Source organism: Vigna unguiculata, chromosome 3 (assembly GCF_004118075.2).
Source record: "Vigna unguiculata cultivar IT97K-499-35 chromosome 3, ASM411807v1, whole genome shotgun sequence".
NCBI classification, from domain to species: domain Eukaryota; kingdom Viridiplantae; phylum Streptophyta; class Magnoliopsida; order Fabales; family Fabaceae; genus Vigna; species Vigna unguiculata.
In genome coordinates, this window is record NC_040281.1 from 44,457,723 (window position 1) to 44,484,307 (window position 26,585).

The 26,585-nt window shown below is 29.6% G+C and overlaps 3 protein-coding genes and 2 non-coding genes across 5 annotated transcripts; all 5 read right to left on the bottom strand.

Annotated features, from left to right (window-relative positions):
• Positions 1-267: 267 nt before the first annotated feature.
• LOC114176186 (CASP-like protein ARALYDRAFT_485429) lies at positions 268-2,624 on the bottom strand. Its single transcript, XM_028061138.1, has 3 exons — positions 2,233-2,624; positions 755-887; positions 268-644 (listed from the first exon to the last, which is right to left on the bottom strand). The coding sequence occupies exons 1-3, from the start codon at positions 2,400-2,402 to the stop codon at positions 450-452; spliced, it is 498 nt and encodes a 165-aa protein (XP_027916939.1). The 5' UTR covers positions 2,403-2,624; the 3' UTR covers positions 268-449.
• A 6,075-nt stretch (positions 2,625-8,699) lies between these two features.
• Positions 8,700-10,375, bottom strand: LOC114178790 (oxygen-evolving enhancer protein 1, chloroplastic). Its single transcript, XM_028064880.1, has 2 exons — positions 10,062-10,375; positions 8,700-9,665 (listed from the first exon to the last, which is right to left on the bottom strand). Exons 1-2 carry the CDS (start codon positions 10,293-10,295, stop codon positions 8,907-8,909), a joined length of 993 nt encoding a protein of 330 aa, XP_027920681.1. The 5' UTR covers positions 10,296-10,375; the 3' UTR covers positions 8,700-8,906.
• A 4,237-nt stretch (positions 10,376-14,612) lies between these two features.
• On the bottom strand, positions 14,613-14,689 carry LOC114180054. Its single transcript, XR_003603629.1, has one exon. It is a non-coding gene; the product is annotated as a small nucleolar RNA Z105 (small nucleolar RNA).
• Positions 14,690-14,766: 77 nt separating this feature from the next.
• LOC114180017 lies at positions 14,767-14,854 on the bottom strand. The gene has a single exon (XR_003603594.1). It is a non-coding gene; the product is annotated as a small nucleolar RNA SNOR75 (small nucleolar RNA).
• Positions 14,855-20,708: 5,854 nt separating this feature from the next.
• Positions 20,709-21,605, bottom strand: LOC114175479 (cold-regulated 413 plasma membrane protein 2-like). Its single transcript, XM_028060234.1, has 4 exons — positions 21,424-21,605; positions 21,230-21,337; positions 21,077-21,147; positions 20,709-20,956 (listed from the first exon to the last, which is right to left on the bottom strand). Exons 1-4 carry the CDS (start codon positions 21,603-21,605, stop codon positions 20,709-20,711), a joined length of 609 nt encoding a protein of 202 aa, XP_027916035.1.
• Between the last annotated feature and the right edge of the window lie 4,980 nt (positions 21,606-26,585).

Here is a 26,585-nt window from a genome sequence, read left to right on the forward strand (position 1 = left end):
TATGTTGTTGAATTCTAGTTTTGTTGTTTTGAAAAATCCCAATCATCCTTCTCCGTAACTTTCAATGATAGATTGCTAACATTAGCGTTAGCATAGGAATACTTCATTCAAATAGAAGCATATGATAACAAAAGCAGAAATCATTTCTCCTTCTTTCATTCAATCTATCCCGTTATTTCAACAATCGCTCCATCGCCTCTGCTCCAAAACTCCAAAATACAGGACAGTTAATGGAAAGTTTTTCTTCTGATTACTGACAGCTGACAGTTATCATTATATATCACATTTTGATATTTGTCTTGGGTGGGAAGAGTAATTATTACATTGTTGGGTATAGTCATGATAATTTTATTCACATGGAAACAAAAAATATCTTTACAAAAGCAAATGACTTCGTCATTTGCACCCTTTTTGATTGGAGCAGATATGAACAGCAAGCAAGGTAGATTTTACAAAGAAGGGAAAAGCCAGAAGTTAAACAGACAAGAGGCTGATGAAAGAAACCAGGACAAGAAGGCCATAGCAGCAGATAGTTGATATCTACCGCACAGTTTTGCTGGGCAATAGGATCGATCGGCATCAAGCAGCAGATCTGTGACACTGGCTGTTGAACATGCTGCAGCTAATGACAGATACGACAAAATCTGGAGTGTACAAAAACTGTAATATCATTAGTGCATTACTATAGCATGGAAACACCAAACACTTCAAGTTTTTCAGGTCACAAGTTTTTCAGGTCACAAATTGCACGTACCATGTCCCCCAAAAATACTATCATCACGAGTCTTCGCTGGAGGGGTAAACATTTTATGAAGACAGAGTATGCATCCACAACCAACAGTGTTATGCTCCATGGAATTACCAAACCCATCACTGTTACCAAATAGCTGTGAATAGCATAAACAAAGACAAAGGTAAAATCTCCAGTCAAGCCTATGCTTAGAAGATAACCTAAACAGGATAAACCCCCACACAATTCCAATTTTACCTTCTGCAAGTTTTCTATATGAACAACAACCACTCTAATTATGTCGTGTTATCACTATCAAACCATGTTGAAGTGAAATTATAGAGCGATTAAGCCAGTATCATAGTTATCATAATTGCGATCAAATTGCATTACACGGATATGGTTTACGAAAATAAGAAACAGTGAAGTGAAAAACGAAAAAACAGTGCCGTCAACATTGAAATGCATTCGATTATCCAAAAGGATTTCATTTCAACAAAAACAACTTTCAAATAATTCATTTTTATCTTTTCTACTTAAATGCCCCAAAGAAAAAATATGACGACTTTCTCCAGCTTATGCCAGCAACATCGCAATGGACTAAATGCCAATTCAATCTTATTTATCTTCACCAATAAACATGTGCACTTCCCCATACCACAAATCAGAACCTAATAATATTCAATGTTTCCAATAACCCTCCTTAAAGTCTCATAAAGGCATTTCAATGCAAAAGTTGAAAAAAACGGATCAGCCGCAACAGATACGAAGGAACTCACCATTCCAAAATGTAACTTTTTTCTATAACCAGTTATTAGTCTCTCGATTTGTTTTGAAGTATAATTTTTTTTAAAGATATTTGTTTTTATTTCAGTGTTATTTTCAAAATCTAAGATGATATTAGTTAATTATTTATCATTTATATCCCTATTCTTTTACTTAATTTTTATTGGTTTAAATATATGTATTTATTGCGATATAGAAATAAAAATAAAAATTATTAAAGTAAAGAAAATTTATGTGAATTCTTTGAAAGAAAAAGGGAGTAATGACCAAGAAACCCATTCATTAACTGGTATGGATGTGTGCAACCCCCAAAATTAATTGAATTGGCCACTCAATTTACTCACTTTCTTCACAATCCCCCCTTCCCTTTACTCGTGTTTCTTGCCCACAGTACATCACTCTCTGACACACCAATCACAAACTCACATAAATCCTCCCTCACTTAGATTTCTGAAACAATTCATGACAAGCACAGATACATGATCCCAAACTCAATTCTACATAAAACTTCAACATCACGAAACAAAAGCACCCCCAAATCAATTACCCTTTACAAAATCAGATGATGGGGCATGACGAAATCGGCAAAAGTTACCAAATTTGGTGAAGCAGTGAGTGACAGAAGAAGAAAAGACCCGAACAGGGCATATGAAGAAGATGAAGAAGATGACAAAATCAGAGTGAGAAACAGAGAGAAAGAAAAGAGAGAGATATACCAGAAAGCCGTGTAACCGTAGAAATCAACATCCAAACACATGAAGAGAAGGGAAGCTGTGGAAAAAACTGTTTGACCCAATCGGAGAGCCAAACTGGCGCTGCTTCCAAACGCCCCTGGCAGCTCCTCCATTCTACCATGGTAATTCAACCCCAAACATGCCCGTAACATGAACCACCTTAAGATTTCAGAGTAGTATTAATAATGATAAGTGTTTGTGTATGATGTGTATTGTATGGGTTAAGAATTAGTGTATGAAAGGCATAAATGAATAACAATAATTATTAAATAATGCGGTGACTAATCTCAATTGGAGAGGCGAATGAGTTCTTGTGATAAATAAAGTAGGTGTGGATGGTTCTTAACCTCTCCTTCTTCTCTTTCTTCTTGTTTCGAATTAGGTTCAATGGTTTTGTCGGCGCGGTACCTGACTCGATTCGCTTACGTGGCACTTAATCATTCTGTCTAAACTGTACTGCAAATAATTGCCCTAAACAATAACAACCTAAACTCTCAAACCAAACCGGGTTGTAATTTCTTCACTTTCACACCACACTCTGCAACTAAACCAAACATTTTAAATTCTCAGTTTTTAAACGCTATTACACACACAGTTAGCACATACATATACATAAATACCCGTTTTCTTTCCCAATTCAGTGTCCCCTAACAGGAATCTGACCAAAACCTGTGATCAATATGGTTGGCAGATTTTTTTTCTTTAAATACTTAACTGACTAATTTATATTAAAAGCACTTGAATTAAATTTACTGATTAAACATGACATGTACTACTGCGTACTGTACAGATGTACTCAATTTTTTTATTTCACACATGTATAAATGCAAATAAATAGTAATGCAAGAATAATATATTTCATCTAAAAAATAGTAAGTTACTTTTATAGATTAGGTTAATAATACCCTTTCGAACTTATCCAGCTTCACAACTATTTTTATTAGATTTTTATTTATTGGTTGAATTTATATTTTAATTTAATATTTTATTATTATATAGAGTTTTTTTTTTTTCATTTTTTGTTTTATGAGACAATTGGATATCTTTAAAGATAAGGAAGTTGAGAAGAAAGAGTTATACGAAGGAGGCGAGTTAAGTATTAAATAAATGTATTGATGTATAATATCATGGACCCGTAGACGGTTAAAGGGTTTGTAAAATTTAAAACAAATTAAGAATGAAATCATTTTATTATAATTTTATTTAAAATTTATTTTTTTTAATTTTTAAGAATTTTTTGTTGAAAGTTTAAAGCAACTAGTATTAAAATAATTTTTTTAAGATTCTTTTTCTTAGAAAGTCTAAAGCAAGGAATCTAACTACTTGAGTCTTGAGCCGGCCCTGGCCCTGGCCCTGCATGATCCGAGGTAAAAGCGCAAGAGTGAGAATTACGTGGTGAAGGAAGAAATTTAAACTTACATGTATACATGAAACACAAAAAAGAGAGAGAAGTTATTGAGCATAAACTTGGTCATGCACTTTGGTGGTTTGAATAGGCGAAATGGTAGATGAATCCATAAGAAAATGTGGCAGGAAGATTACTTTTTGTATATGCAAACATCATTCAGAGGGTAAGGTTCCTGGGATGGAAGAGATTTGGAAGGAGGGAAAGAAAAAAGAGAGTTGTCATAATAAATATTTATGTCCTACAAAGAAATTCTTGTTGCCTTATGTATGAGATGAAAGAGTTCAAAAAAGAGTAAAAAAGAAATAGTGATGAGAGAAATCAACAATACAGATGAAAAGAGATTTTAATGGGTTCATCAACAAAATGGAGGTGATATATATTCCTTTCTTAGAGATGAAGTTAACATGGTTCAAACCAATAATAAGGATTGAAGTCGCATTTAGAAAAAAATTGTGATCAGGGAAATGGATGGAATGATGGGAAGCAAGCATTTGCAACCACTTTGGAAAGGAATTTGTTAACCAATATTCGTTGTATTTGAGAGAAACAAAGAAAGATCGGGTGCAAAAACATTTAGGGTCATTAGGTAATCAAAGATATAAAAACATTGTAATAGAAGTGGTTAGAGGTGGGAGCCGATCCAAACGAAATTTAAATTGTAAAATTCTAAGATTCTACGATATGACATAATATTTATGAGTTAGATTACAAGTATTACAATAAAGTCGGTAATATGGTCTTATAAAATTGTAATATCGTCTTATAAAATTGTAAAATCGTATAAATTTACACTTTTTTTATTTTCTACCCCATCATAAAATTGTAAAATCTTTTTTTTTTAATTTTCTGTTACATCGTCTCTTTACCTTCTTAATTAAATTAATTCAATTTAAATTAAATCTAAACCTAACAAAAATTAATAAATTAATGTAATTAAAGATTTTCACATTATTATTTGTGTTGTCAAATTTCATCCAATTATAATTAATAAAATGATTATAAAAATATAAAGTCAAAGTTGTAGTAAAAAAAATAGACTTATACATATAAAATTTGATATTTTGTTTTATTTTATGTAAAAATATTATTTATTTTGAAAATTTTAGATGATTTTGTTTTTAAATATTTATGAATTTTATTTTTTAACAAATAAATATATGTATTTTTAGTTTTAATTTCTTAATAAAATAAAATAAAAACATTATTAAGTAATTTTAATAATATAATGTTTAATTTAAGAATCTTTAATAATTTGATGAATAATTTTACATATTATTAAAATTATATAATAATATTTTCTTAATAATTTGATCAGTAAATTAAAATTAAAATTATTTATTTTTTTATTTAAATAAATAAGTTTTAATAATAAAATTATCTAAATAATTTAAAATGAAAAATATTTTATAGAAGAAATCAAAAACATTATTTTTGATTCATTAATTAAATTATTAATAAACATATAAAAAGTAAGAATAGATAAATAATATATAATTGTATAAAAATGTAAGGAAGGTAAGAATTTTCTTAAAAAACATTAGCTATATTATTAACATACAGTATAAAATAAAAAAAAAATATGTTTATATAAAATTTTAAAAATATAAAACTACAAACTTCAAAACATATATAAATAATAAAGAATAAAATAAAGAAAATGTATGCTAGAACCACTATTTGTAAAATTTAAAATAAAAATAAATATATAAAATGGGAAATGTGACGGTTAAAATAAAAATATACAACTTTTGTATAAAAGTATAAGTTTTAATACGACTTTATCGTTTGAAATTTTGTTTTTTTAACACAACCTATTTCGATAATAATTTTAAAATCTGCCTAGATAGATTATTTTGAAAAAAAAATTACACCATTTTGAAAAAAAAAATCATGTCTTTTTGTTCGTATAAAAAGCAAAATCTCCAATAGGATTAAGATTTAACAATTTACGATTATGTGAACCCTTCACGATCTTAAGTATAATCTCGATTTTAATTATCTTGGTTGGAGGTATGTACACTTTGAAAGAAAAATTAGAAGCAGTTAAAAGGAGAAAATCAAGATATGGAATAAAGAGAATTGATAATGTTCACTAGTTACGTGTGAAAGTGTAACCATATTTGAATGAATTGGATAAGAAAGATGAAAAGTAGGGGTTGGCGGAGAAAGAATGCAAAGTAAAAGTAGGATTAAAGGAAAATTTATGACAAGTAATTATGCACAAAGAGTCTTTTGGCAACAAAACTCAAGAGATAAAAGAAAGAAGTGGTTGATGATAGTAATACAAAATTGATCCATAAAATGATAAGTGTACAACGAGACAGAAAAACCTAAAAGGAATTTTTATAGGTGAATAATATCTATAAAATTCATCATTGGTGTCGTTACATGTGCCACCAACATCAACCTTAGGTGCTCGTTCTTGTTGTTCCGGAGAGTGGTTAGAGTTTGCTTATTTTGCCATAAAAGGATGCATATTTGGCACCTGTGGTGCAAGTGGCTGGTTAGAGGAAGGTCTACCGCCTGGTGAACATAGGTATAACTTCTTCTTCAGGGTTTCGTATTCTTTGGAATTGTTTACAGAATCAAGATCATGAAAAAATATTTTTCGGCAAATATTCTTTAAATGTGTGAAGACAAAAATATACATTTCTTTAAGTTCATAGTAATGCAATTAATATTATTTTGTCTCAATTACCTTCTTTTTGGATAAAAAGAGATATTATGTATGTGTAGATTTTTGAAGAAGTTTATCTTGTTGGTCTAGAGGAGTGCAAAAATCATTTACAATGACATATTTTGTTAAAAAAAAGTGGAAAAATCACTTACACATTTAGACCTTTATAAAAAATTTTATATATGGCTTAAAAGCATTTGTATCAATGAAAGGCAATTTCACTTGGCAAAGGTTTTTATGAATTTTCTTTTTTTCTATAGAAGACATGTCAAGGGTTTTGGTTGTTGGAACTTGGAATTTATCTCCTAACAACATTCTTCATGCTTTTTCTTGGACAAAAGATTTTGTCTCAGTTTCCATGAAACTCACGAAAACTCAATGTTGGGCTCACATTCATGACCTTCCTTTAGAGCATTAGAAGCCGAAAACAATTTTCCCTTAACATGGGAATGGGTACACCTTTATCTTTAGATGATTATACCAAGAATAAGTTTCAAGGTTTTTTTGCATGTGTTTTGGTTGATGTTTCTTTGTTATCTAATTTGCCTAATCAAATTTCGGTGGAAAGACCATGATTTGTGTTTATTGGTCATGTGGAATATGAGAAATTGTCTCTACTTTGTTCAAAATGTAAAATGTTTGGTCATGATCTATCTAATTTTAAACAGTTACAACATGATGTCAATGTTATTTTTGGTGGGAAAAAAACAATTGATGCAAAAATACAACAACATTGTCGTCCTAAGGTGGTTGGTGTACAGGATGGGACTAAAGGCTCTTTAGCTCAAGTGGTGGAGCCTATGGTGGAGTCTATGATAGGACCTGCAATGGAGCTTGTGGTGGAGTTTATGGTGGAGCATGTGATGGAGCCTGTTGCTCAATCACAGACTAAGCCAATGATAGTTAATCACGATAATATTTGTGTTGTGAATGAATGTTCTAGTGTTAAGAATCTTGATGATGGCGTGCCAGTGGAATAATTTCTTGGTTGGTTGACTTTTTTGGAGGATGTCACTCCCATTATCAATAGGTCACATAGTTTACAAAAATTTTATATTCAACTCATAGTAGTTCAGTGTTAGTTCCTAATCCTTTGACGTCTAAGAAGACTCATTTTTATGAATAAATTAAAAATAGCTTATAAATGTGTTAATATGTATAAGAGGGAAGACTCTAATACTCAGAAGGATTATGAGTCGATTTGATGAGAGGAAAGATTTTGTTAATCCTATTTATAATTAATTATTTTTTTGATATGTTATTCTTTTCTATAAGAGTTAAAGCTTATAATTCTAATATTTATCTTGTTTTACTTTGACTAATGTAAAATGGTGTGTAATTTTTATTATTTTCATTAAAAACTTGTTGAATCAGAAGAACCATATAATAAAAGAATTAGTCCCTTAATTACTTTAAATGATGATGTGAAAGTTATTAAAAAAACATAATAACATTTACCGTATTTTAAATAAAAATAATAAAATATACTTGTTCCTTAATATTAATTATAATATCATTTCTATATTAATTATAAAATCTCACAATTTTTTGACACACAATAAGTGTCACCTATTTAATAGAAATATTAAACTAGAGGACTCATTAAAAAATATAAAAATATTTAATAGAAAAAAAATAATTGAAACTCAATTTAAAATATTTAAATTTATGAAAAGTTTGATGATTGATTAAGCCTTTAATTTAAATTCTATATCATTTTTTGTCTTAACTTTTGTATGTATTGTATGTACTTTAAATGTTAGAAATCTATACGTTTATGTTTTATTTTATATTTTAGCATCATACAATCATATATTATATTTTTTAATAAGGTTCTATATGTTATTTAATTATTACAATAAATTTAATAATATCGGTATGTCAAACCATCCAATTAATTAGTTGAATAGCCGTTCCATTTTAAAACATTGCAAACAAAATATGCACTCGTTTGCCTAAAAGGCCCCTTGTGTTCTGTAAATTATCGTGATCTAAAAGGAGATGATAATGAATCATTGTAGTATTTCATTGACCATCCTAGTTGATGCTATATTTCAGCAATTTCGGTATTGTTTGTCTGTCTAATACCCCTTCCAAAATGCTATATAGTCTAATTACTTAACTTAGTTGAAAATATATCATGATGATCATAAACTGTTTGATAATTTCTCCAACCGAGAACTGAGAAAGTATGGACATATATTTGCTGTCAATCAACCGAATATAGAACATGAATAGTATCCTATTCAAGTTCATAGGATGGAAAACCTCAGTTCTCTGCAGAGGTCAATTACAATCCTCTTCAAATGCAGTGTTTCCCTGGTTACTAACATATTATACGGCGCAATTGCAACTACTGAGAACTTAGGCTCCAAAACACACACACACCATCAATTTAAAACTTGAAATTTTAAGCATTGTAATTGGAGGTCGATATAATAATATACAACCATGATAGTACTCTGAGTAGTGCTAGGAAAGTTGGGTCTAGGGATAATGCAGCAACACGATGGAGTCACAACAAAATCTGAGCCAACAAAAAACACAAAAGAAAGCATGAAAGAAAACACTCTATGACTCAAGCTGAGCGTACCAGATGCCCTGGATCTTGACATCCTTAGGGGCCTTTGCTCCCAAATCAGTGTCAGATGGCTGAACACTCTCGAACACACCAATAACCTCACCAGTCTCAGGCTTGGTCTTGGTCACACTCAAGGTGATTTTCCCCGTCGATGACGACGCACTTTTGTTGTTTTCCTTCGCAAGTTCCTCCTCATCTCCTCTTCCACCAGCAGGCAAAGCAACAGCATTGTCATAACCTGTTGAAGCACCTCTTCCCTTGGGGTCCAAGAAAGAGCTTCCACGGTACGATGGCACCAGAAACTGCCCCCCAAAGCTCTCTGGCTTCCCTGACGCCACCAACTGCTTGATGGTGAAGAGGAATGGTACACGTTCGCCACCGGGTAGCTGAACCGTCACGGCGGCGTAGTCGATGCCATCTTTCTCCTCGAACTTGACTGTGCCATCAGGAGACACCTCAAAGGGTCCCTCGATCTCATCAAGAGTGTAGGTCAAACGTGTCATGAGCTTTGTGTTTTGGAACTCTAGTGGCGCGTTCTTGGCCACACCCTCAGCCTTCACTGTGAATGAAGTAGGCTCAAGGCATAACTTCTTGGCGTTGTATTTGCCTGCCTTGAAGGCAAATGAGTCCACTCCACCATCAATGGTTGGACACTGATTTGCTGTTCCTGTCCCCTTCACTTCCAGGTAGGTCTTGCTCTGGATTTCGTCGAAGGTTAGCCTCTTTGGAACACCTTCAGCACTTGCCCCCTGAAGGTTTTCATAGCTCACTCAAATTAGTTCTTTTACATTAGCTCACTCTACTTTTGCTTAAAATCTCTCAGAACTCACAAGCCATGTGTTCGACTCTAAACAATATATTTGGTGAGTTCTAACAAAAACTGTGCTAAAACATTGATGTGCATCTGATGTATCCTACCAAAACGTAGAGAAGAAAAGCAAAGACAATTCAGCGTTCGATAAGAAAGATGAACATGGGTGCTCTTAGGCCTAACCTTGAACTTTACTATGAAACTATATGTTACTACCATGTGGGACTTCCCAACAAACAACATATGCAAAATAGAAAACAAGAGTAAAATTGTGGGGAAGTTGATGTAAATAATAGATTATGTTAGGAAAATGGTAGAAAAGAAGAGTACATACAGAGACAACAAGAGCAGAGGTGGCAAGGGCGAATCCTGCAATTTTTGTCGCGTCAACACACTTTTGAGCTAAGTCCTTAAGATCAGTCTGAAGGGAGCATGAAAGCTTAGCTCCAGCAGGTTCCAAACCAAAAGCCTTTGAAATGGAGTGAGGGGACTTTAGCTGCAAAGTGTTGGTTCTGCCCAACTTGGTGGGTTGCATGAAAGTAGCTGCTGCTTGTAGTGACGCTGCCATTGCCACCGATTCCTCACTCTTTCTCTGTGTGAGGTGTTGAAAGAAAGCAGTTTGTAAGTGTTTTTGGAGAGTGGAGAGAGTACAATTATTTGGTGGCTATGGTGTGAGTAAGATAACGGATAGGATAAGGTCATCTCCTATTGGATGGTTCGTGCTAATGCCAATGTTGCCACATTGCAAGCTTCTCAATTGGGATCAAGATACTATCTGTCACCATTTTGATGACTAGGATCACATCCACCACAAACTACGACGCTTCAAAATAAACAGGAACATGGATCCCCAACACGAACCACGAATCCTTGTTTGAGGAGAATCATGGTCCAAAAAATTGGATATTATAGTAATGGTTTAGTTATGAAACATATATTTGAGAAAATAAAAATAATAAAATATTGAGTCAATGATAAAATATATCTTTATACTATTATTCTCCTTAGTATTTTTCTGTATTGCAATCAAAAACAATTCAACAATCGTAAAAGTATTCAACATAACAAACTTCATCAAAAACTCCACACTTTTTATGTATAAGAAATGTTCATCATAAATGTTTTTTCTCAATAATTTTTTTCTACTATATACAGTTTCTAATGCCATGTTGTCTCTTCCTATGTCATTCTCATTTTACTTCATCTCAAATAGTCTTTAAATAGTTGCGACATGTATTTTTTATATGTAATAGTGAAAATTAAGAATAAAGACTTTAATCATACGACTAAAAGTTAACATGATTTCTTATTTATATTACTCTTGCTTCATATAAAAATTTTAGTACACAATTTGATGAAGACCATATTATTACAATGCATATTCATTATAATTATCTCGCTTTTTTTATTAAAACGCGCACACACACACACACATATATATATATATATATATATATATATATATATATATTGTGTGTGATTTAAAAAATAATAAATAATCAAATAAGTTTTTGAAGTAACTCGTTTTAATAAATATAGTAAATAGCGTAGTACATGATCTTAACCGCTTAACATTATGAAATAGTGCAGATATTTTTATTATTCAGTATTTTGTAATATAAACTTAGTTAGATATTTGTTATAAACTACATTTTTAATTTTAGTTAATATTTCAACCAATAATATATTAAAAATATAAAGAAATTTATTCATTAAATTTAGAACGAAAGCAAGTATTAAAATTATAAATATAAATACTAAGTTATCTAGATAATTAAGGATACCTGTTTAATGTTAATTATAGAAAATATTTTGGTAGTTTATTTTAATTCCTTTCACCTTGTGAGAGAATGTAAATATGCTTATTATGCAATTAATGATTTTTTATTAATTGAGATAAGAAACAAAGTATATATTAAGTATAAAAAATGTAACTATCAAATTTCAGTTTATTTATTTACAGTTTATGCAGAATCATTCGGAAGTGCACCTGTGAAATGTTGTCAGCGTGTTTCGTTTGTATCTAATAGTAATTAATAACTTTAGTGTAAATATCTACACGGCTCAATATTAATCTTGATAAGTTATTCTGACATCATCATTTTAATCTACATATTAATTAATAAATTTAGTGTCAATATGATACGCATATATCGATAAACACTAATTGTTGTATGATTTAATTTAGTTTAATTTTTATATACCACCACGGCAGAAAAAGAAAACAAGGTTTTAACTTTTTTAGCTTATTTTGTTGTTGATGAGCTGTCACTGAAAACACTAATAATGGTTGATAACTGTTGGAGACTTTCAAGGTTAGTTGTTATTTACAATTGTCTTGAAAGGACTGTGATTGGAATAATAGCGTTGTTATATTTGTTGTTTTGCTATTACTTGCGACTACTATTTTTTCCAAAGACAACTATTAGTTTGAATGGTCGTTGAATTGGTGATATGATGCTTGTAATAATAAACATTGTCGTATGTATTTTACTTTAATATTGATTTTATTTAATAACTACCTTCAACTTGTATCAATGCAAAATTTACGGTCCAAAATTCCAAGATCCTTTAAAATCATTATTAGAGTGCACTTAAGTATAACCAAAATTATTCATTAATCAATGTGAATATAAATGGTTTAGTAAAAAATTATAAAGACTCTCTTAAAATATTTACTGTATTCTTTTTATTTGTTGTCATTTTTTTTCAATTATATATATAAGAATTATTTTCTTGTTATTTTTTTCTATTTATTATCTAAATTTACTGTATTATTAAAATTATTTTAAATTTCTTAACAACAATATAAAAATTCACTCATTAAATATACATTAATATAATTATATTCTTGGTTTCTAACATTTATACTTCAAAGTAATTTAAGTTTAAGGTGTGAGATTTAAGAAAAAATTTCAACCAAGTATAATAGAAAAGGATATTAATAATATGTTCCCATATTTATTAGTTAGAAGGTTAAGAGATGAATAATTTGAAGGTGATTAAAGTGTTTAGTTGTAAGAATTTGAGAAAAAGAAAAAGAAAGATATTAAAGAATTTTATTATTTTTTCATCCTCTCGTATACAAAGATTTAAAGAATATTTGGATAAGATTACCATAATGTCTTTCATTTTTTTTCTTAATTTAAGTTAATTGACATGCATGTATTTTTAATTTATGATGTTTTTTTAATTTAGGTAATTTAATGAAGTAAATCATCACTAATAAAGTAAAAATATAACTTTTAAAATTATGTTTACAACAATAATTAATACTTCAAATTTCTAAACTGGTTACCAAAATTTTTTTCAATATGTAAATACATTGTATTTTATTATGTTTTTATTAAAATAATTATTTTTTCAATTTATTCATTAATTTTGTTTATAAAATAAATTTATTTTAGATTACTTTCAACATAAATTTGATAATCTTGTTTTTCTTTCAATTAAATTATTTTTAATCTAACACATCAATTAAATTACTCACAAACTACACTCCAATCTACAAAATTACTCCATCATATTTAAGTTTTTTTGTTATCAAAACAATATAATAAAAATTAATAACAAAAATACAAATTTATATTAGTTCTAATAAAAAATTATTACTTCTAAAATTACTAAAAATAAAATAAAATTCCCATGTACATAAATTATTTCTCACCTTACATAAATATATTATATTATTCATTTCTTTTATAAATAATTTTCTTATAATTTCATTCGTTCAATATAATCTAAGTTTTTTTATCTACTAAACTTTTTCTAATGTCTACAAACTTTCACAACCTTTATTTTCTAACTCACTTCAAAACCATCTCCAAATTTTTTAAAACAACACTACGAGATATATTTTGATTGAAAATTGTTTGGGTTAATTATTTTCTTGAATGCATTATAATTACTTAAGATATTTGTATTTACAAATCAATATAACATTAGGTGAAAACAAATACAATCATATACGTTTTGGGTAATGATATGTATTGAATTTCGTATATTACCATTGATTTACGAGTGCTAATTTAGTAGGTTTAACAAACCTAGATCATTATTAAATATGATTACAGGATCAAAAAAATTGAGATGAACACAATTTCAGATCGACACTATTGTGTTGGGCTTAATCTAATTTCAGCAACCAAAACAACATTTAAAACTATAAATGGTAACTAAAATTGTGTTACTCAACAAAAAAGACTTAAATTTTGATTGATATATATATATATATATATATATATATATATATATATATTCTACTTTTACCTTCATTTCTTATGGCTAGCTTTTAATCAATTTAATTCATCTAAAAAAAATTCTTTATTCAATATTACAATTTAGTAACCACCTTTATAAATTCAAATTATTACTCATAATAATAAAAAAATTAATTTTTTAAAAAATTGCTTTTTGAATTAAAATAATTATTTATAATAAAAAAAAATAGTTTATATAGTAAAAAAGCTTACACAAATTATTTATTTTTATAATTGAAGAAAAATTATTTTATAATTTATTAAATTAAATTTTGGGTTACTATTAAAAAAAGAGAACATAAGCAAGGTTAAAACATAATTACTGTACCCCACCATACAATCAGCAATTACCGTAACAAAACCCAATAGAATTTTCCAAGATTCAACATCCCTTATCTTCCTCAGAGGACATAAAAGTAGTTCTGAATAAGCATTCACCAATTACAAACTAAACAAAATACAAGAAATCACCAACAAAAACAAGTAAAATATTTGATAAAAATAATGAAAAACAAAAAGAAAATGGAACAATTGCGTTTGAAACAAAACCGTCGAAAACTCAACACTCCCCACACCACCGATACCATCAACGCTACACATTCAAAAACTAATTAAAAAACCGGCATTCAGAATGAGTAGGAGGATTAGATTCATCATATGAATAATCATATGAACATATTCGAAAGTATCCTCAACATGCCAAATAATCACTAAGAATAATTAATTACACAACTTATAGAAAAAATAAATTAAATAACTTAATGGGAGGGAAGGGTGGAATCCTCTCAGACAAATGCCTCGATTTGTCGTCAGAATTGTAAGAATGGATTAGATCGGACTCGTCATCATAATTTGATCATCACCGAGAAAACCACACCTTCGCGTGAGTAGAAACGATTGTAAAACAGTATAAACTAAATCAAATCAAGTAAATCGGACAAATAAATACGAAACACGAAATAGACTAAAAATAACAACAAAATTTTAAAAGATGACATTGTGTTCATGCTTCTTGCGCAAATGGATTGTTAAAGAGGGATCACCGTTTCGCTTTTATAGGCGTTTGGATCTGTGAAGGAAGATTTAGGGTTTGGCACAACCACAAGGGTTTAATGGCTCCATTTACTGGGCCACAAGTTCAATGGGCCTGATCGATCGTCTTAAAGCTCATTCTACTTACATCTCATATTCCACGTTTTTTTAACACTCCCAAAATACTCCTATCTTCTCTCATCCAATATTATCATTTTTTTTCTTACATTTTGTGAAAAACTATTTTTTTAAAATAATTTTTATTTTAATCTTTTGTAATTAAAATAGGTTAAATCATTCTAGAGGTTTCCATTTTTGTAGTAAAATCTCAAGTAGGTCCTCTCATTTTTATTTGACTCAATTGAGTCCCTATTTTGGAAAATTCGTTGCAATTAGGTTCTTTCCGTGTTAGTAGTAGAGTAACGGTGTTAACTATGTGCACGTGTCAGCATGTGGTTTTTATTTATTTATTTATTTATAATTTTTTTTAAAAATAGTTAACAAAAATTGTCACATGTCAATCTGACATTGTGCCACATGGCAGAGAGTGTGATGGCTACTCTTTAGAGTGTTTCACTCGTTTAAGGAAGACTAAGACAACAGGGTTTACGAACAGGGGTTATTCCCATATATATATATAATATGGATGTTACTTTTGTGCTTCATTTAATTTTGCGTATCAGTCAAGTTTCAGGTCTGTGCCTGAGGCCTGGACCAGAAAGCTTTCATGGCGAGGGCAGAAACGGAAGCAGGTACAAATAGAAGAAGGCCCAGAATAGCCAAGCCGAAGGGGTCCAATCAGTTGCGTAATGTCCGGTATCAGGTATCTTTTAGTAATCCACATCTTAGGAAGTGTCACATGTCACTATTCGATATGAAAAGTCTCAATGTATTATTTTTTATTTTATCTCAATTTGGTCCCAATTTTTTTAAAACTAAATCAATTTCATCCCTAAATCAAATTTAATTTTTATATAAATTTTATAATGGTATTTTTATTATAATTGATATTTTTAACACAATTAAGTTTATTTAAATATATATTTTGCATTGAACTTTATTTAATTATTGTTTTAAATATTTATATATCAAAATTTTATAGACAAAGGTTAGAATTGGTTTAAAAATAATAAATTTATAAATTGATTTGTAAAATTTTAAATAAATATATTTATTTTAAATTTTTATAAAATTGTTTTAAAATTTTATATTTGAATTTATAAAGTTTTTATTTTCAAAGCAACTCTAACATTTATCTATAAATTATAGATAAATAAATATTTAAAATAAAATTTAAATAAAATTCAATACAAAATACACATTTAAATAAACTTAATTATGTTAAAAATATAAATGATAATAAAAATACCATTGCAAAATTTATATAAAAATTAAATTTGATATAGGGATGAAATTGATTCAGTTTTAAAAAATTTGGGACCAAATTGAGACAAAATAACAAATACAAATACTATATTGAGACTTTTCACACCCAATAGTGACACAGACACAAGGCACTGCCACATCACACTGTCTCTACCACGTGGCACAATGTCAGATTGACATGTGATCATTTTTTTATTTTTAAAAAAAATTATAAAAAATTAAAAAAAAATTAAAAAAAAATCAAAAAAACCACGCGTTGAAACGTGGTAGATAGTTAACATTGTTGTTGTACTACTAACGTAAAGGATCTGATTGGAACGAATTTTTCACTCAATTGAGTCAAATAAAAATGAGGGGAGCTACTTGAGATTTCACTACATAATTTGGGACCTATGGAATGATTTAACTATCAAAATAATATGAAAAGGATAAAAAATAGGGATGGCAACTAGGCGGGACGGGGATGGGTTTCGCGATCTCATATCCATCCCCATAAAAAAAATGTCATCCACATTCCCATCTTCAAATTCAACGGGTACCAAAATTTTGTCTCATCGTCATCCCCACTAGATAATGGGGTATATACTCATACTCGTACCCGTTTTCTGAATGTTTCAACATTAATTAATTAATTTTTATAAAATAATAAAAAGTTACAGTAAAGGAAACATAGTATTATCAAATATTTAATATTAAGAAATTAGAACTATATACATTTTAAATTAGAATGCCAAATAAAGTTTTATGAAAAACAAAACATTTATTAAATTTGCAAACATTAATGAAACCTAGTTTATAAAATTTAAAAATATTTTTAAAAAATATAAAATAAAAACAAATATTCAAATAAAATATAGTTTAAATGTTTGTTTACTTGATTTTTTTAAATTCTAATGAATCTCTTTTTTATACACTAATAAAGAATATAATACATCACTTGATCAAAATCACGCAAAGAATAAAGATTAAACTAATAATAATAATAAAATTTTAACATAGATCTTATATCTTTTAAACTTTCAATATATGTTGGATTGCGATAAAAAAAATTTATGGTAATTGAATTAAATTTTTATATTATAGTAAATAAAATTTATTTATACAATTATAATGACAAAATCACAGTATGATAATGAGTATAAAATAAAAAATAATTATAACCAATATACCAAAACAATATTCTACATGATAAAAATAAACAACAAATAAAAATATTAAAAAATTATCAAATGTGTGTCTTAAAAATAATTTGAGAGACTATTAAATTAAAACACACTAAGGAAAATAAATATATAATTAAGGATATGATGTAATAAAACTTTTCAAATATCAACATAGTACATGGAGAAAATAGTGAAACAAGAGTTTTTTAAATGAAACAAAAATAAATAATAATAGACTAAAGAAGATAAATTTTTTATATTATCTAGTAAATGAAAAGATTATGTTATTAAACACTTAAATTGAGAGTGTTAAACATTTTCATGTGAAAGAAAAATATAAAATAAATAAAAATAGGCTTAATACCAAATTTGGTCCTCTAATTTTATTTGAATTTTTAAAAGGACCCTAATTTTTCATTTGTTCAATTTAGTCCTCCAATTTCTTAAAAATATTCAATTTAGTCTTTTCCGTTAAATTGATGTTGACGTCGTATCCACGTGTCATGTTATTGTCACAGTCCTATCTTTTTTTTAAAATGAAGCAATTTGGTTCTTCTCCAATTTGAGACTAATTTAGTAATTAAACTTAATTATAACTTATATAAACATGTTAAAATGATTTTTAAACATTTATATATCAAAATTTCACCTAAATATTCAAATTATTATTTTTTTTTTACATTTTTACATTAAAAAAATCCCTATTTAAACTTATAATTTTTTTAAAATATTAAAAATGTAAATGTAAAGTGACACTTGTAATTTTTAAATGTTCAATGTGACAAATATTTTTAATGTTACAAGTGTAACTTTATATTTACATTTTTCAATATTTTAAAAATATTATAAGTTTAAATAGGGATTATTTTTATGTAAAAATGTCAAAATAAAATAATTTAAAAATTTAGATGGAGTGATTTGATATATAAATTTTTATTGAAAAATTTAACATGTATATATAAATGTATATATAAGTTGTAATTAAGTTTAATTACTAATTTGGTATCAAATTTGAGAGGGACCAAATTGCTTCATTTTAAGAAAAAAGAGGACCAAAATGGATAAAATTATAAATAAGGGGACAAAATTGAAAACAAGCACAGTCAGGTGACAATAACATGACATGTGACACTGTACGGACACGATGTTAATGTCAATCTAACGAAAAAGACTAAATTGAAAATTTTAAAAATTGGAGGACTAAATTGAACAAATGAAAAATTAAGGATCTTTTTAAAAATTCGAATAAAATTAGAGGACCAAATTAGGTATTAAGCCATAAAAATATTAAAAAATAATAGAAATATTCAAATGTGAAAAATAAAAAATATTTAATTAACATACATCATTTACACAAAATTGCATCAAGATTATGATAAGATGAAAAATATATTCGGAGATGCGAATAAATTTCATGACAACTCAAACAATTAGAAGGAATAAAAAATAGAAAGTGTGTTGTAATATTGACTTTTTTTGGCAGGCTCGACGAACTGAATGGGCCTGACGAATCGGACAAGCCTGATGAGCTAGACGAGCCCGACGACTTGGATGGACCCGACGACCGAACAGGCTGACGATCATGACGAGTCCAATGACCTGGACGAGTCCGATGAACAAGATGGGCCCAACGACCCAGACAAGCCCGATGATCAAAACGGGCCTAACGACCCTTTTGGGACTTGTCGGGCCCGTTCGACTCATCGGACCCGTCAGGCCCGTCTGTCTGGTCGAGTAAGTCTAACTTGTTGGGCTTGCCTAGCCCGTCCGTGTCGTCAGGCATGTTCGGTTCGTCAGGCCCATGCGGCTTGTTGGGCCTGTTTGTGTCCTCGGGTCCGTCCGGCTCATTGCACCCTCCCTATTCGTCGGCTTGTTTGGGTCATTAAGCTCGTTTGTAATGTTGGGTCCGTCCAGAGCGTTAGGCCCATCTGGATCATCGGGCCCGTCCTAGTCATCGAGCCCTTCCAGCTTGTCGAGCACGTTTGGGTCATCAAGCACGTCCGACTTGTTAGGTCAGTTCGGATCGTCGAGCCTACCAAGCTTGTTGGGCTTGTCTAGCTTGTGTGGGTCGTTCGGCCCGCCCGACTCCTCTAGCTTTTTATGGCACGCCCAACCTGTTTGGATTTTCAAGTCCACCATGTACGTTCGGGTCTTCGTGCTTTCCTTGCATGTCAGGGTAGTCGGGCTTGCCTTGCCTTTCAGTGTAGTCGGGCTTGCCCAATCCAACTAAGTTGGTTGGTCCTTTTGGATCGTTCGGGTCCTCTTGTCTGCTAGGCCTGTCCGAGTCGTCGAGTCCCTAATCCACTAGAGAAGGAGCTTTGAGGACTGAGATTGTTGTTTGACCCCCCTCATTTGAGAGCCTCTTAAAAGGAGGCTTAATGAAGAATGGGTCATGGCCTATGAACTAGGAGGCAAATTAACATCTCTAATAAAAAGTATGGACATATTTTAATTTATATATAATATGTTGGGTTTAACAAAGCTTGTAGATGAAAATTGGAAATTACTTCCTGCACCTATCATTTTCTTCCCGCACCCCGTCATTTTAGTTAATTTCAGTTTTATCCTTCAAACATTTTTTTGAAATATGTGTCAACGAAGAAAACAACAAAGGAATGGTGCTTCATCGTTGTTCACTGGTTGGTGCCTTTTGACATTGTTGAGTTGCTGAAGGAGCGTTGTTGCTCTTTGAAGAAGAAGACGCATAGCTGAAGGTAATAGCCAGGTATTATAAAATTATTTCTTGTTTTCAATATTTGCATCTTTTATATTTATTTTTTATTTTATTAACCAAAGTTTACCGACTGTTTCTTAAATAAATTTGAAGACTAAAAAAAAGTCAATAGAATTAAAATCATTTTTTCCATCCACGAAAATTCAGGCAAATTGGTTATTAGCTATTTTCTGCCTTAATATTCCAAAATAGTGTTCAGAATAAATTTTGCATGAGAGGATTGGTTCAATGTTCAGAACTGTCGAGTGAAATTATTTTCTATAACTCTACATTGGTGTGGTGATGGAGTTGTTTTGTGAAGGCTTGTATCAAACCCCACCATCTAAAATTTATTTTCCTAAAAGATTACATCATCATCAACGGTTATGCCTCATATTTTTTTTCTTTGATGTCAATATGCTTTATACTTAATGGAGAATGAATGCACAAATAGGATAGACTATGAGGAGGAGAATGCCTATAGTATTTGATATTCCATGTTTCTGTGTGAAAGAATTTCTGAATCCCCCAGAAGCCCTTATATGTTCTTGTAGTAGGTAACAACCAATGAAAAGATCAATCGCTAATCCAATCCAGTTATTCCTCAACTTCTTAGCAAATATGTCGGGCGCTGCTATCAAAATAAGAATCATTGAGCCAGGAATTTCAAGCCAATCTGCACATTATTTACGACAATAGTTATACAGAATTGGTCATGTATATTGGAACAAACTATGAATAAGTGAAGTTTTTGAACTTAATATATGTTGTTAGGCTTAGAAACAGTTGAGCGTACCAGGGAAATGTCTAGGAAAGAAAAGCCTGAGCACAACTGCGACGAATGCAATCCATTTTCCCACATTACCTCTGAACGATTATATCCAGTCAATGAATAACTATTGTGTAAAGAGATAACAAAAGAGAGAGAAACTATAAATGCCATTGTCACCTTAAAAAGGAGAACAGTGACTCGGGAAAGCTGAAGAATATGTAAGGCACTAATAACGCCGTCAATATATTCGTCCTCCAGTTTGTACTATCCAGTATCAGTAAATAACTGAAACAAATATTTTTCTAAGAACTCAATTAAATTAATATAAATACTAATCTTATATCTTTTGGAGGCAAGAAATATGAACTTACATCGCAGCGAAGGAAGCGAGCCATTTAAAGAAAGAATCGCCAAGGGCTTTGCCCCCTACCAGGGCTGCATAATGGATGAACTTCTTGGCCGCAAGCTTCAGCTCATTTAGATCGGAATCGATTACGTTATCAACTACATTATCGCTTTTCAAATCCACGTACTCTTGCAATCTTTTACGCATTATGCTTCAGATCTCTGCTCACAATTCACCACCAATGAATGAATGAATGTAACTAACTTGTTGATGTGAAGTGGTGGAGAAAGATAAGGGTGTGAAGGGGAGTTTGAAAGCGAGAAAGTGTGGAATGTTGTGTTATATATGATACGAGGTCCTAACTCGTTGTTTGGACCAATGGTGAGGGAATGTAAGATGATGCGAACTTTCGGATCTCTTCCTTCTCACTCTTTTTATGTTTATCGTGTCCTATTACGGTTTTGTGATCCAAATTGCATTTCGTTCCTTTCTTTCACATGTTGCAAAGTGTCATTAATATTATGTGCAAAATAAACTTTATCTTTTGCATGTTAAAGTATAATTGAATAAATTTGATTTTTTTTTATCTGCTGGAACTAGTCTAAAGTTTGTTTTTTAATGTAATGTTATTTTGATCAAGTTAGGTCACCTCCTACATAGGTGGTACAAGAAACGTAAAAGAAGGATTCTCTGAAGTTGGTTTTCAAATGATGCTTACGTTAGGTTATTACGTACCATGCTCCTACCATTGCGGGTTATTAATTTCATCATTTTAACATCCATTACTTCTTTTGTGTATGATATAATTATTTGATGCTTCTCTTTATGTATGATATAGGTAGTTATAGAGGAAGAATTTGCATGACTAATCTTAATTGGGAATAAATAATGTTTTATTCACTTATAATACATGCATAGTCCATGATACTAAAATTACTCGAGTTAATGAGATGAAAAATTATACGTAATCTAAAATTATTTTCACAATATATATGTCAATCTTGTGTTAAGTATGTACTCGATAAACAACACAATATTTGAGCCAAAGTTATATCAAATTTTAGGTTAGGCTTAATTTTTATGCATTAGGCAATTATAAAAAAGTAATTTTTTCAAATTATGAAATAAACATTTAAGATTCAAAATACATTGTTAATATTTAATTAGAAGGGTGCAGCAGTCTACATGAGTCTTGCCACAATCAGATATTCTTGTCTTTCAAGTTCCAAATTTCATGTTAATATTTTTATAATAAAGAAAACATATTTGAATATGTTGAAGGTTATAAATATTACAACTCTTACCACGTACTTTTGATGTCGAAAAAGGCTGGAGAGAAGAAGGTAAACAATCTTGGGTCTTTTAAGAGAGACAGTTCACCTAGAGATACAATACAAATGAGATATGAGCTCAACCCACATATAAGAGATTAACATCATCTCTAATGCAAAACTTTAAGACAATGAATTTATGGGTCTTCATCCTTATATGATGCTAAACTTTCTCATTTTGTAGTTAATGTGGGATTTAAAATCACACAAATTTTCAACAATCTCCCTCTCAAATATGAGTCCCTGTTCATCCTTACAAAAATTCACCTGTAACTTGCCCGTGTACCTGTTAGGTATCCGCAAGTACCCGTAGATACTCATGAGTATTTAAAAAAAGATATTTTATACATTTTTAAAATAAAATTACAAAAAAACTATTTATATATATAAATAAAATTAAATATAAACTAAATTTTAGTTTTAATTAAATTTAATCTAACAAAATATAATTCTTATTCTTATTTTTATTAAATCTACACTACGCCAAAATTGTCAATCGATTAGAAAGCGCTTTTTTAATTAAGTGCTTTCTATAGAAACACGAACCAAAAGAAAGAGCTTCATAAAATAAGTGTTATCTAATTGTTTTACATAGATAACGTTTTTCTATATAAGCGTCGTCTATATTTTTTTTTTAAATTTTTAGTAGATCAAAAGAGAGCGCTCGTAGAAATAAGTGCAATGTATTGAGATACAAATAGAGAGCATGTAATTGAACAAGCGTTATCTATTGTTTTGATCATTTTATTAATTAAAAGAAAATTGGCGCCCTCACATTTCCTCCTTTGTCAGTGCCTACTCTATTGTCGTGTCCATTCTTTCTGCATCAGCGTTCGTTTTAGCACCACTCTTTCTTTCCGTCTTCGTTTCGTCAACAGTGATTTGCGGCGCCCTCGCAATACCTTTTTCATCAGCGCCCATTCTATTGTTGTGCCCATTCTATTTGCATCGACGCTCGTTTCTGCCGCACTCCTGCTTTCCGTCTTCGTTTATGTGGTGCCCTCCCTTCTTCATCAGCACCATTGTATTTCTGTCGTGCCCATTCATTTTCATTTGCGTTCGTTTCTGTCGCAATTGTGCTTTTCATCTGCGTAGCGTCAACAGTCTAGCTTAATAAAACATAAATTTAATTTTTTACAGGTAATGGGTACCTGCGAATATAGATAGTATGATACTCGCGCTAAACCTGTTTATAAACTGATATTAAAATACCCGCTACCCGCGAATACAACTATCCATCACAAATTTTATCTGTAGGTACCAGTGGGCACAAGTATTTTTGTGATCTTTAAGCGCAACTCATGCATAAGGGACAAGTTTATGGATCTTCATCATTATATGATGCTCAACTTTCTCATTTTTTATTCAAACGTAAGACTTCAAACTTAGATTCCTCACCAAAAGTATCACCTCATCTATTAATGATACAAACTCCCATGATGAAGAGAACAATGAAAAAAAGGATGAAGACAAAAAAAAGTGGAAGAAAAAAATAAACTACGATTAATATTTTTTAGAAATGGTTTTTTATTGAGACTTCTTTTTTCTTTCAACCACTTCAGGAAAACGTAAATTTAGTTTCTAAATAGTTATGTCTGCTCAATTACGATACTAATAACGCGAGTTTATTCGACTACGACGCAAAAGATTAATTTTGAAAAAACTAAATAAACGTAAAATTAGTTTTAGAACTTTTTATTAAATAAATATTCAAGTTATTAAGTTAATAGATACAAACTAAAATGCATATTAAAAATAGATAAAACTAATATTAACTTATTTAACATTTATGTGGACACTAACTAAAAACAATTAAGATAAATATTCAATATAAATAAGGTTATTATCGACGTAACATATACATTATCCTTATTTAATTTTAATATTTTATTTATTTAAGTTAACATTGGATAAATAAATATTAAATATAAAAAAAATTAAAACAAATAAAATTAGTATTGACTTAACATATTTAATTTAATTTTATATTTTATTTATTTAAGTTAACATTTATTTTTTTATATTTTATTTATTTAAGTTAGCATTGATTATCGAACATTAATCATAAAAAATAAAAATAAATAAGGTTAGTACGAGTTTACTAAACATTAATCACGTATATTTTGAATATTCATATTTATTTAAGTTAATATTGTCGATATTATGGGATTAATAAGTATACTAAATTGTCCAAATAATAAGGTGTAAAGTTTAAGTATCATTTTTCATGTATAACACTTGATAATTTTTGTAATTCATCATTTAATTAGACAATAAATTTTACAATAAAAAAAAACATTTTTTTTATTTTTGTAATTGAAATAAATAACTCGATGAATAACTGATTTTATTATTATATTATTTTATTCAAGTTTTTCTCTAAGTTATTAGCATTGGCCAAGCCAGCACAATAGTTTTAGAGTAAAACATCTTATGGAAGCTTTTTTTTAGTCTGTGGAAGCGTTTATTCGGCTATGAGAGGAAAGAATATTTTTTCTCTTTCACATTTTTTTAGTCTGACACAAGGAAGGAAAAACAAAATCTGTAACAAGGAGAGTGGATTTTTTTTTAAGCTTACTTTAAGCCACCTTTTCATCTTTTACTTTACATTTTTTAATTAAATATGACATGAAGAATATGTAGTTTTAAAATCGTTGCCTCTGACAATTCTTAAGTCACATCTATAAAATCATGACTTTTTCATATTAAGACAATAATTTTATACATGTTAGTAAGTTTGATATGGTCAAAATTAAAAAATTAGTGTTAGCATCAGTTAAGATGTGCTAAACTGCTTAAAAAAATAATTTAAATTTAATAGTATTTATTATTGAATAAGTCGACACCAGTTAGAGTTCACCTTCAAAAACAAACTTTAACAGGTTGTTTTTAATCTTGTTATATTAGTTTTTTCTCCTGATATACGTAGAGGTGGTAAAATGAGGCAGTCCGGTCAGTTTTGGCTTGACTCGTATGTGATTTGTCAGACTCACCCGCTATCAATAAACGGGCCAAAAATTGTAACCTGTCCTGTCTTCGAACGGACTGGCGGGTCGGTGAACTGGTCCGTGGGCTGGCCCATCTTTTTTTTTTTTTTACTTTTTTTCATTTTTTTAAAATTTTTTTAATTTTTTATTAAAATTTTGTTTATAAATTTATTTATATAATTTAAAAAAATATTATTTTTTAATTATTTTTAATTTTAAACATAAAAAAATATAAAAAAAATGGACTAGCGGGTTGACCCGTGAACTGGTCCGTTTTGACCCGCTAAACTGACGGACCAAATAGATCGGATTACAACGGGTTGATGGGTTGAAAATTTTAACCCGATCCGTCCTTTTTTGGACGAGCTGGCGAGTCTGACCCATTTTGTCATCTCTAGATGTACGTTCAACCTATAAACATATAAATTAATATTTTATTATGACATTATAGAAAATAGGAGTAAAGTAGATGCGTTTAATGAATATTAATGTTAAAATATATTTTTTCCTTTTTTTATTATACAAAATCTAATCTAAATACTCTGAAACATGTTCTCCGGTGTGGGGACATTGAAAGGCTCCCACAATAACCATGGTCATCATAATATTAACAAATGTTTGACTGCTTATATAGACCATGTGCAAACGACAAACTTTTTAGACGAATATGTGATGCTGTATACTGAGAATATAAGACTTTGTTTATAATGCTTTTAAAGTCCAACAGCTCATTAAACTCATCAAAATAAATATGTAAAGTTTAACCGTTTAATCGGCATCAAATTGGAATCAAACAATAACATCATAATTTTATGATAATGAACTTAAATAAAACACAAATTTATAAATTAATATTTAAATACATAGAA